Genomic DNA, 12,753 nt, shown 5'->3' on the forward strand with positions numbered 1-12,753 from the left:
TGTTGTAAGAGGTACGCTGTGTAGAGGATTGAGAACCTGTCCAGAAAGAACATCAAAGCACGAGGGTGAGCTTGCCAGAGTTGAGCATTGAGGAGTGTCGCCATGAATTAAATCAGCATCCATTAGGGTAACCTTTTAAATCATTGAGATAAACCACAAAACATGTTTTGTAGTTTTGGGATTCTCTGCAGTGTTATGGCAATCAAATGTATGAGCCAGTGTGGGGAGAAACGTTGCTGGGGATAACAATTATGGTGGTATAACAATTAACGTGGCATAACACAACATAAGAGAATATGGCTGTAGAGTGGTATTGGAGGGAACACAGGAGGGACACCGTATTTTGTAACACTTACCAACCATTTATAAAAGTGGTGTTGCAAGCCAAACAATTCAAGAGGGACAATTCAGCCGCTAAATATATATATATTTTTTAATTTGTCAAAATGGTGCATTACAATGCCTATTTAGATAGATAACATTTCCCTAGAAGTTATTCCAGCGATATCTTATAGGAAGGTTAGACTCTGTAGAAAAGATGTAGGCAGCACTAACGCACCTTTCCTTCACAGCACTTATTTAAGGTTCTGCCACATTTTACTCCCATGGCAGGCTCATTCATCAAATGACCACTTCCTTTCACTGAGCCAGGAATGAAAACCTAGAGGTGGATCAGCATTTGCTTATCAGGGGATAAACAAAACTTTGAAAGATTGAGAGACAATTCACCATGGCTTTGGAACTAGCTATAAAAAATGGGTTAAGGTCCAAACCAAGGCATTGCTTTCACACCCAAAAACATTTCACTATATAAAAATCCACACTACTGGCTGCAAGCCTTTCCTGTGGTCTTGGCACTGAAGATAACCGTATGTGAATAAACACATTTCTTCAGGAACATTGGAAAGGTGACCTTTATGCAGGGAAAACTTAAAACTACAGACGTGTTTTGATACCATTGGAAGGGAAGGATTTTTTCTTTTTTTTTAGATGATCGTAAATATTGTTTCTTCTCTTTCATTTCTCCTTTAATGTATTGCTTGGCTATTTGCTATTATAAGCCGGTTAGGTCGAATATGGTTGTTAATTTTAAAGCGCAGAAATGGAACCTGCTAACTGGTTTGGGAGTGTCCTAGGGCTGTGTTGAGCTATTGAACAAGAACAAACACAGCCAGTGTGGCCTAGCAGGCTGTACATAAAGCCCAAGCCGACGCTAGCATGCAATGATTTTCTTTTGATAACAGGAACGACATAGAGGACAAATGTGCTTCTCTGCTAAGGAAAAATCTTCAAACGCCTCTAGGCAAGCACGATGGAATATATGTGAGCAGGACAGCAGTACAGCCTGGCGTGGACTCCTTTTCCCAGGGAGAGGACATCTTGGCACATTAGTCGCATGGCACAAAGGCATAATACAAATGGGGCAGTCGAATATCTCTTGCCGCAGAGCCTGCAACGAGAATGAGAACATAACATCAATGATTGTTTTCCAGATGATTAGCATTAAGTATTGTTTGTTATTGATATTTGTAATTCAGGAACCTGTTTTTTTTCCTTCAAATTTGCAAGGAAGACCACTCTTTAAAATGCATTTTACCTTTAACAAAAGGAAGCAAGAATCCTTAAATTGAAACCAACATTCTGGCTCGATTTACCTTTTAACTTTGTGCAAGCTGTGATTTACAGACAGCAACGCTACAGTATTCACATCAGTACAAAGAGCATATATCCTGGAGAGCAACACGCTTCGAGAAAAGGCGGATATTTTCATAAAATGACCCAAACCACTAATTCTGGCCAACTTTATTTCAAGACAACATTTGAACTTGGGACAAAAAGTAGAACTCCACCACTACTTAAGCTAATGTATGCAACACAGAATGTTATTCCCCATCAACGTCCCATTTCATATGCCTAAGTAGAACCAAACACGGAAGAAGGTATGGAGGAGGCAGTTAGCTCTGGTAGAGACCTTTAAGAGTAAATGTGGCAATGAAACTGTTTTACTCATGAGTCATACAGTAGATGCAACTTTTCAGCAATGACGAGATGCGCATTCCTATCACCCTTTATGCTCACTCCCTCCCTCCATATTTCACTGAATTGGACCCTATCTTCTCTGAGTGACGGGGATAAGCTGTCATCGATTACTTGGAAAACATGGGGCCAACCTTGACGTCTAAATTTGTATGCTGTTCTAAATAGTGTTGTGTTCTATTCGCAAGACGAAGCTACTGTTTCTGATAGATGCATCTTCCTAGATTCGTCACATTAGGACTATCGATCCAGGAGTCATTGTAGTCCAAATACTTTCCCGCAGCAATAGCTCTCCAGCGATGCCATGTTGCTCCAGCCTTGACAGCGCCTTTTTGGATTTGACAACATAGGGGTATATTGGAAGTGCTCATGTTAATTCCTGTTTTCTGTGCCTCATCGCTGCACGTTCAGTGCTCTTTTGGGTCCTCACTGCCAACATTTCTCAGCATTTTAAAAACCACTAGGTAAAAATATTCCTCCAAAGATTTCAGGGATTAAGCCCTGTCCCAGGTGCAGAAGGACAAAGTTCTGGTCAGACCCAAATGGTATCTGTATGTAGTCTGTATGGCTCTGAACACCACACCACACCATGGCCTGACTCCCATCCATTATGCACACAAAGGCCATGTGGGAACCGGAGGATAAGCTATTTTTGATCAAGCCCTGCAGAGACACGGAGAAGTGTTCTGCTTCACCTTCAGGTAAATCTCCAAACTGGGAAGGATCTCCTAGAAGACCTCCCCCAAAAAAGCGCCATAAGAAGGAGTAGTACTCCTATTTCTTGAGAAAACAGTCCTGCTCCAGGGACCATTTGGATTATCAGCAACCTTCTCTGATGCTGGACTCTTCTATGTCATCTGATAAAATCCTAACATTAAAAATGTTAAGACCGGAGTTTCAGGCTCCAGTGGCTGATCCTGCGCAGGTTGAAGCCTTCTTTCTGCTGGTGCCTGACTTGGTCAGAATGGTTCTGGTTCCATCTGGGCCACTTCCCAAAGATGATCCTGGAAACATGGTGACTCTGGAGGTTCCAGCACCAACAACTCCCGACTCTATGGGCACCACCACCTAAGAAGCTGGAGCCTGCCAAGGTACCCTCACCCAATTGGTCGGCGAGACCTTTGATGTCAACACAGATTATGATCTTGGAGACATCTAAAATGCTACCTTCAAAGTCATAAGAAATTATTTGAGTGGCTAAAGAGAAGGTAACATTTTATTTTGATGACATGCCTTTGCACAACCTCTGACATAAGGATTTGCACAGATGGAAGAACTATTTGGGTGAGTGTCAAGAGACCACTGTCATGCCTGCTAAGGATGGCAACTCAATGGACTACTAATGCTGGCTTATATCTTAATTTACCAAATGTAGGTAGTCTGGAACTCTCTTAACAGGCAAAGTCCCTTATACCTATGGTCCTCTTTCAGAAGAAGTGGCCTTGTTCATCATAGTGGTATGAAAAGCAGGAGAAGCTTTGGAGTTGGCCCTACCCTCTGTGGAGAAAAAATATAATAATGGTATGGATTTTTTTTATTCGTACCATCTTCTTCAGTTTCAGAGCCCTTGGTCCCCTTCAATATGGCTCGTCTAGAACCTGTCCTTACTTTAATGAAGAAACTATTTTTAGACCCAACAGTCCACAGACAAATGTCTTATGACATAGAACTGAAATCTGTGACCCACTGTTCAAGTTGTCACACATTTCACTGGAAAGCCTTGTGGTCCAAGCTTCTTTCCCGACATTGAACAAATACCTTTCCCAAGGCTCCTCAGGATTGAGTAAAACAATCTGTACCTTATGGGACATAACGTATTAGTCTTTGGCACCATCGTCCTCCAAACGTTTAATGGCACCTGTCTCCTGGAGCACTATATACACACCACGTGGAAACTGGCAAGACTTAATCATTAACCTACTGGACCATATGACAAAGCTTCTTTCTTATTTGGTCAATAACCGTTTAGAGGCCTCCGATCAGACCTGATGCCTCCGATCAGAACCTGGAGTGCAGCTCAATCCATGGGAGCAGCATTCACGTTGCACTGCTATGCTTTGATACATTCCACTGGCTTATAAGAAAAAGTCCAGGTAAACCTCATGGACATACCCCTTGATGGCAAGCAGCTGTTCAAAGGTAAGACCGACAGCCTCCCAGTTTAGCCCTATTTTACCACATTGTCTATCCACAGTACACAGCTAGCTCCTAAAGATTGGCCTCCCTATTCAAGAAGGGATACCTTGCTGGACAAAAACAATCCTTAGCGGCGGAATTTTCTTTCTGTCTGTGCTGCAAAATGGAGCACACAAGAAAAGAAGAAGTAACGACGAGAAATAAAAGTAGGTCTCCTTGTTACACCTCTCTTAGTAGGAGCACCATTTTGGTGCAAATCTACGTTTGCTGCCTTTAGTAAATCCGGGTTTGCATCAAAATACATAAGAGTATGCCCATTCTCCACCCATGGAATGTCTACCCACCGCAGTGTAACGCGGCGGTACTTGTTTTTACAATGCCACACAAATCAATCCTTGCACGGCTATGTAAATCTTGACTAGCATTTTGTATCGTGGCTGCGCCAAAAAAAGTGGCTCAACAACGATGAACAATTAAAGTAAATCTTTGCCTTAGAATCCTCCTACTTGGATTGTTTTCTTCAATCGGGCCATATCCTTTTAATATTAGAAGGAATCTGAGCTCAATTTAACTTTATCATCCTCGGAATCATTTACATGAAAATAAACGTGCATACTTCCAGATTTTTTGCAGGTGCTGGCAAGGAACTAATGGTACCGTGACCCTTAGGGGGCACACTCCTAATATATGTCTTTGTTACTGATTAAGCTGTCCTAAAGTGTAACATTGACAGTAAAACTTGTCAACCCTGACCCCAATCAGTGTGAAGTTGTTTTTAACAGGTGGAGTCATGGAGTACAGTGGAAACACTTTTTAACATCCCCCAATAAGATTTTTACCTTAAGTGCACACAGACATTTACAATTAGAATGTACACATAATCAGTATTGTTACCCCATAAAGTTTGAAATAAAGGATTGTAGGGCACGTAAGTTATAAAATGATTCCACTACAGATACGTAGGTGCTGACAGGTTAAGGAAGGTACATTTTACTGACCACTATTTGTCACTGTTTTGGCCTTCTGGCCACTACTCAGAAATGGAGACATGCATGATGAGAAGTCTGGGACACAGTTAACTATCTATTGTTTTATCTGTTGGTACTAATGTGAGGAATTGGTCCATTATCCAATTGCAGTACATGTTGAATAGCAGCAGTAAGGAGGAGACGAGTTAAATTATTTGGGTCTCCACAGGTGTGAAATAAGCAAAGTTGCAATACGTAAACTTAAAGAAAAATTACATGGGTACTTTATCTCACTGGGTGCCATTAGTTACTTAATCCACAATACAACCGAGACCCTTAATTGTTTTTCTGGATTTAGAAAATGCCATTGTCAGCAGCAGATCCTGAACCCGCCATCCTCTTATGACTCTGCTGCCTCAAAACCTCTTTGAATACCCTTACACTACCATCTTCTTGTCGAGGGGTGAGGTGTCTATTTCTCTACCAATTTGGAAGATGATCACAACTGATCACTGGGGCAAGGACTCTGCCCTACTTTTTCTTTCATCTCCCTAAGTTGCCACCTTTAAACCAGGACATGTTTTCCTGCACATGCTTCGATTTTTGAAGTGGTACTCCTCACCCTATTGAGCGAAGAGTCCATATAGGTAGAGCCTCCAAAAAAAAGGCAGGTTTTTATTCTCTTTATATCGTGGTCTCCAAGATTGATAGGTGTTAGACCTGACAGCCATTACGGTGGTCTTCTCTGAAACCTTTTGCCTTTTCCTCTCCTGTTTTGCCTAAATTAGCTTTTGTTGGCCTTAACACTTTGTGAATTTTACCACTGCTAACCAATGCTAAAGTGACTGTTCTCACTCCTTTAAACATGGTAAAATTGGCTTACACCCTATTGGCACATTTAAATTACTTACAAGTCCCTAGTAAAGTGGTACTACTTGCACCCCGGGCCTATAAACAAAATGCTACTAGGGGACCCGCAGCACTGATTGTGCCACTCACTTAAGTAACTCTTTTAAAACATGTCTTAGACCTGCCTTTTCAAACTGGCAAAATAAACCTTTTGCCAGGCCAAAACCGGCAAATTTTATGCATATAATTCATCCCTAGGGTAGGACCTAAACAGCACACAAGACAGGGTGCATTGTATTTAAAAAGTTGGACATGTACGTTTAAGTTTTACACGTCCCGGTAGTGAAAAACTCTTACATTTGTTTTTTACTACTACAAGGCCTACCTCTCCCATAGGATAACTTTGGGTTAACTTATTAAGTTCAATACGTTATAATGGTTGATTGAGAACAGGTAAAACTGTCATGTTTGGTCTCTGGAGAACTGTATGCTTTTAAATGGTATAGTCGAATTTTAAGTCACAATTCCAAAAATGCCACTTTTAGAAGTTGGCATTTTCTTGTCATAAGCATGTGTTACCTGCAGTCTGTGTCCTGAGTTACATGACTAGGTGTAGTTGGCAGTTCGAATTAAAGTATTCCTCCCAGACAGTGTCACAAAGGGGGAGTAGATGTTGGTAGGATAGCCCTTCTGACAAGATGAGTGGGGGCTGAGCTGTCACCTATCACACTTGTACTGCAATGGTGGCTTCCTCCTGCACTCACAAAGAATGTCACACTAGCCTTGTGTGACCCCAGACATCTGGGGGCTTAGGAAGGGGACGCAAGGAGATTCCAGAAGCAGATTTGGTTGGTGGGGAGTCTAGAAGTTGCTCCCACATCTAAGTTGAACCCAAGACCCACTCTTCAGAACACTCCTGGACTGATGGACTCTACAAAAAGGACCACTCCTCTGCTGCCTGAGGCCTGCCATGGTGGTTGAACCCAGGACTACCAGAGTGTCTACAAGGGTAAATCATTTGGCCTCCTGTTTGAGCTACAGGGACTCAAAGGTTTCTGACTGGTGGCTTCATCAGGAACCAATGCAGTGCGACACATCTCAATGCAAGTCGGTCCATGTCTAGCTCCAGACTCATGCCTTTCTCGGAACCAACAGCCCGACGCATCTTGATGTAAGTCCTAGCATTGCCAGTTACAGACTGGTGGCTTCCTCAGAACTGATGCAGCACACTTCAAATTGCATTGCAGCTCCTGAACGGCAGCTTCACCAGCACCGATCCAGCGCAACGCATCTTGAGGCAAGGCTCCGCAATTTAGCCTCCAATCCAGTGGCTTCATCAACCAAACACAGCGCCGCGTATCTAGATGCTAGCATCGCAGTTCCTGATCAGCGACTTTGACAGTACCGACCCAGCATGATGCATATCAATGCTGTACCTCGTAGCACAGCTCATGCTCGATGGCTCCTCGAAGCAGTTCGATGCAGACTTCGCATCTTAATTCCAAGGACACAAAATATTAGCGCTCACTCCTTTAAACATTGTAAAATTGGCTTACACTCAATTGCCACAATTAATTTACTTAAGTCCCTAGAAAAGTTGTACTAATTATACCCAGGGCCTGTAAATTAAATGCTACTAGTGGGCCTGCTGTACTTATTACGCTACCCACTTAAGTGACACTTTTAAAACCTGTCTCTTGCCTGCCACTGCAGCCTGTGTGCAGTTTTAGACTGCCATTTTGACCTGGCAAAGTAAACCTTTTGCCAGGCCTAAACCTTCCTTTTTAATACATATGTCATCCCTATGGTAAGCACTAAACAGCCAAAAGGGCAGGGTGCATTGTATGTAAAAAGTTGGACATGTACTTTTAAGTTTTACATGTCCTGGTAGTGAAAAACTCCTAAATTAGTTTTCACTACTGCAAGGTCTACCTCTCCCGTATCATACCAATGGGTTACCTCATTACATTTATTAAGTAATAACCTTTGATTAAGAACAGTTAGAACTGTCATGGTTGATCTCTATAGAATTGTAATTTAAAATCCTATTTAATGGTGACGGCAAATTTTAAGTCACAATACTAAAAATGCCACTTTTAGAAAGCTGTTTTTTTCTTGTCCTACCCATTTGGTGCCTGTGTCCTTCGACACATGACTAGGTGTTGTTGGTCGTTGAATATTCCTCCCAGACAGTGTCACAGAGAGGGACTAGGTATTGGCAAGATGGGCCCTCCTGACAAGATGGGTGGGGGCGGAGCTGTCACCTACCACACTTGTACTTAAATAGGGTCTGTTTTCTCCGCTCATAAAGAATTTCACACTAGAGTTTTATCACCCCCTACACATTGAGTGTTGGCAGGGAAAAGAACCAGGTGTGGGGGAAGGGGGAGTCTACATGTTTCTCCCACTTCATAGCTATGTTGGACCCTTAGACTCACTCTTCAGAACACTCCTGGACCTTTGTACTCTACAAGAAGGGCTCCTCTGCTGCCTGAGGCCTGCCTAGCTGCATGAACCCAGGGTTACCAGAGGGTCTCCAAGGGTCAGTCGATTGGCCTAATGTTCTGAGCTACAGGGACACAATAGGCTCCTGATCGGTGGCTTTCTTGAAACCGACCCATCACAACACATGTCTTTGCATCCACAGCTCCAGATCGGTGGCTTCCTCAGTACTCGACACCAGCATCACAGCCCCTGATCAGCGGCTTTGACAGCACCGGCCCAGCGCGATGCATCTTGGTGCTGAACCACACAGCACAGCTCCTGCTCAATAGCTCCTTAATGCCGCACAGGCCTATGCAGACATCACATCTTCATTCCAAGGACACAAAGTAGTATCTCAGCAGGCCAAACTTGGTCTTGTGCCCGAGCTGCGCTCCATTGTAGTCAGCCTGAGCTTGTGAATTTGTCCTGGCCCAATGCTACAAAATAACTGCAATTGGGGCTATTTGCTTCTAAGCACTAATTTCTTCTAATGTTTGAAACTGCATAACTCCAGTTCTACTGATTTTGTTTTGGTCTCATTTTATTTATTACATTTTACTCTAGTGTTCCAAATTGGTATTGTGTTTTCATTTTAACGCTGTTTGTGTGCTGAATAAATACACACACATATACACCATTTCCGCTAGGATAAGCCTGACTGCTTTTGTGCCAAGCTTCCAAGGTGTTAGGCGTAGGTTAATCTAGTGGCTTTTCTGGATCACCATGACAAGGATTGTGGTTTTTGCTTGAGTAGAGCTCACACCCCCTTCAACCAAAGACCCCGTTTTTCACAATAAGGGTCAGAGACTCATCCTCTACCCTAATCTATTGAAACTGTTAATTTGGCAAGACAAGTTCAAGATGGAATCCCCAACCCAAGGTCTGCTGGTCCTCAATTTGAAAGATTGATTGGCATCGCTAAGCCTCCAGGACACCTACTTCTATCCCACACAGGGATGTTACCTGACATTCAGGGTGGGGTCCCAGCACTATCAGTTTACAGCCCTGCCATTTGTGCCAATACCACACCCCATGCTGCTATAAAGTGCTGGGAGTTCTGGAGGTTTCAGTGCAGTGGTCAAAAATCCATACATTTCCATACTTGGACAATATTCAGAGGGGTGATTCTGATGTCTGTTGATTTCTTCCCTAGTAATCAGTTTAGATTATTGGGCATTCTCCAATTATCCCCCCTTTTTGGTCTAAACTTGCACACAATTCTACTGCCCCATGGCTAAAGCTGGTATTGCTTCACTTCCTATATATGTTTTAGTCCGCATCACAATTATAATTGGTGTAACTGTCACTCACATATGCTCACCCAGCAGACCACGAGGTTCCATGTCCCATAACAAGATAAATGGCACCTGCGAGGTCATCGACCACAACATGAAAACAGTCCACACAAGCTCAAACCAAAAATACCACCCTTCCAACTACACAACCTACAAATAGTAGCTTGCTATGTGTGTGGGTAAGCATTTCAGTGTCACACAAAGGGATAGTAAGCATTATACAAAAGCTAGAATACAAACTATATTACCTAGTGTGGGAAATTGTTCTTTACAGCTAAAGGTTTGTCACATTCTATTGACCTACTGAACTATCATGTGTGTTTTTGATTGGAATCTATACAGTAGTAAATATACATTACTCAAATATTCAAGAGCACAAATTAAATTAAATGAATTCTCTACTAGCATTCGTGATTTGTTTAACAGAGGAGAAGGGGATACCCATTGCGATGGTTTGAATCTCGGATACTAAGCCATTATAAAGTAGCTGTTCAAAGGACATAAAAGGATAAGGTTGCCATCTGCTTTAGAAACAAGAATGGGTGGGATTAGAAAGAACTCACCACTTAATGAAAGGTTGCAGACTGAGTCCAATAACGTAACAATACCTAGTGAAAAGTTCAGTGTAAATGCATTTTTAAATGTAGCATCAGCCACACTATCTATAACAAGCATTTACAATGCAATGGTCTCGGCAACATTCTAGGTAGAGCTATTGGTATTGCTCATTTTTTTATGATTTTTGTATCCCTAAATAAATGGCATTGTCATTTCTATTGGCATTAGTTTATTTTTTGCATATGTGATACCTATTGCATTAGCAGAGAGAGAGTGAGGTAGTGAGGTATTGAAATAGAGAGTGAGGTAGATAGAGAGTGAGGTAGTGAAAGAGTGAGTTAGTGAGTGAGGTATTTTCTGATGTAGTGAGATAGAAACAGTGAGTGATGTTGTGAGATAGAGAAAGATTGAGGTAGTGAAAGAGAGTGAGGGATGTCTCTCCCCCCCCCCCCCCCCTTGGGTGTTCTTTCAGTCCCCTGACCAGAGTAAAGTCCAGCAGAATACGAAAAGTGAGGAGCAAAGCGTGGCACTTTCCAATTTAATTTTATCACCTCGCAAGACTTGGCGAGCATTTTTTTTTAAGTGGGTTAATTTTTAATTCAAACAGTTGGGCTTGGCTTTCAGAAAAGGAAACCCCTCAGGTTGTGATACTTGTGCAGTCAACAGTCTTCTCAATTTGATAGCGGTATTCGGACATACAACCCCATGATTGTGGTAAGAGCATATGTTGCCATAGCATGAAGTTGTGCACAGTTCAAACCTAAATCAATAGAAAAAAATACAGCAACAAGCAAGTTTGGAACCGAAACCGTATGCAATTTATTTGCTTCCAACCATTCCGAGATCCCCGAAACCCACGCAATTGGTATTTACCAACTACACAATTTGTACCCCACATTGCGCCCAGACCGTAATTGCCTTTTCCCTGTAATTCAATGAGTTAGCGCATGAGCTGCAGACAGTGCGTCAGGAACATGGAGCGTTGACTGCCGCCGTATATTTCCGAGCTGTGTTTTCTGCTGCCTATATACACACTCACTACCGTTACGGAGCTGCGCTATAGATCACAAGATTTATTAAGAGGCAGGTCTAGCTCCTTTCGGCGCCTATGTACCCTTTAATATAGCCAGGGCCACTGGAACTGTTTGATTCTTTAGCCGTAGCTTTTTTTGCCTAATTATGGATTTGCCGCAATTGCCACACAATTCATCAATTGCTGTGAAATGGTCATCTTTCAGCTGCTTATTTCTATATTTGGTCGTTCAACTGATACTAATGATGTGAAATATTTGAATAGAGTATCACCATACGTTAAAAATCACAAAATGATGACGTAATTATATCAAAAAGTGTGGTGCGTTATGCCGCATAATTTGACTTTTCTTTCCACATAATTTAGTCAACCTTGTTGCATGCTTTGGTGCTCCCCAGCCGCATGATTCCAGTGGCCCTGCATACAGTATGACGGGCCCTCTCACGATGCTCTTTGAAAGGTGCCCAGCAACGCAAGTACGTCGTGCTACGATTCTTGCAACAAATAGCACAATCGGCAGCTCTGCGGGTTAGTGCCCGCACTGGAGAGGTCACAGCTCGAAAACAGGTACTCCAGGTTTAAGAGTCACGGAGCCAGGCCGGGGCTGCTGGCACAGGGAGTTCTGGATTAAAATGGATGTCCAGCTCCCCTCTGTGTGTGCACAGCATCAAGGTGCAGCCCCTGATGATGCAGTGAGTGAGCGTTGCACCTGCGCAGATTGAAATTCGCGAACACGGCAGATATGCTGACCAGGCCACGATTTGGGAAAAAATGTAGTCAGGGCCCGGAGACCATGGGTCATGAATCATCCGCTGTCAGTAAACTCGCCACTGAAGATGCCTGGCCCGTGAATAAAACTCGTATTGACACACTGTCAACAAAGACTCATGCTTCAACCCACAGGAACACTGTCTGTCAACATAGTGTAATCATTGCCATTGTGATAAAAAATGGTGGAAAGCGCCCAAGCGTGTTTATGCAGAGAGAGCCCACTGCCTCCATCAAACCTAACAAGACAGGTACAAACAAGCACACCACTGCCTTTCTCCGAGGCGAAGCAGAAATGCCTCGGAGAAACGCAGCGGCGGTTTTCAGATTCGGGGGCGTGGCTAAAAAGTGGAAAGAAGAGCAGGGAACACGCCCCCGAATCTGAAAAAGACGGAGCCTATTTGGAGGGACGGCTCTCTCCTCCAATGGCTGGCCTCCGTTTAGGAAGCCAGCCAATGGAGGAGAAGCAAAAAGAGAGGCGGGCTAAATAGCCACTCTAAGAATCATTAAATCTCCGGACTTCCGGTTCTGCCTTCGGCAGACCGGACGGTCCCTCGACCTAAAAAGTAGGAGAAGAGTTCTTTAGATAGCTAGCGCATTGCTTTATGGGGTTCGAATTGTTGAA

The 12,753-nt window shown here is 43.1% G+C and overlaps 1 protein-coding gene across 1 annotated transcript in view; it reads right to left on the reverse strand.

The window, feature by feature from the left end:
• Positions 1-419: 419 nt before the first annotated feature.
• Positions 420-12,753, reverse strand: part of RNF32 (ring finger protein 32) — a 321,264-nt gene continuing 308,930 nt past the window's right edge. Inside the window, exon 9 of the mRNA XM_085631972.1 lies at positions 420-1,450. Coding sequence (XP_085488098.1) covers positions 1,214-1,450 — 237 coding nt within the window. The 3' untranslated portion in view covers positions 420-1,213. The remainder of the gene's footprint in view (positions 1,451-12,753) is intronic.

This window comes from Triturus cristatus, chromosome 10 (assembly GCF_964204655.1).
Source record: "Triturus cristatus chromosome 10, aTriCri1.1, whole genome shotgun sequence".
NCBI classification, from domain to species: Eukaryota; Metazoa; Chordata; class Amphibia; order Caudata; family Salamandridae; genus Triturus; species Triturus cristatus.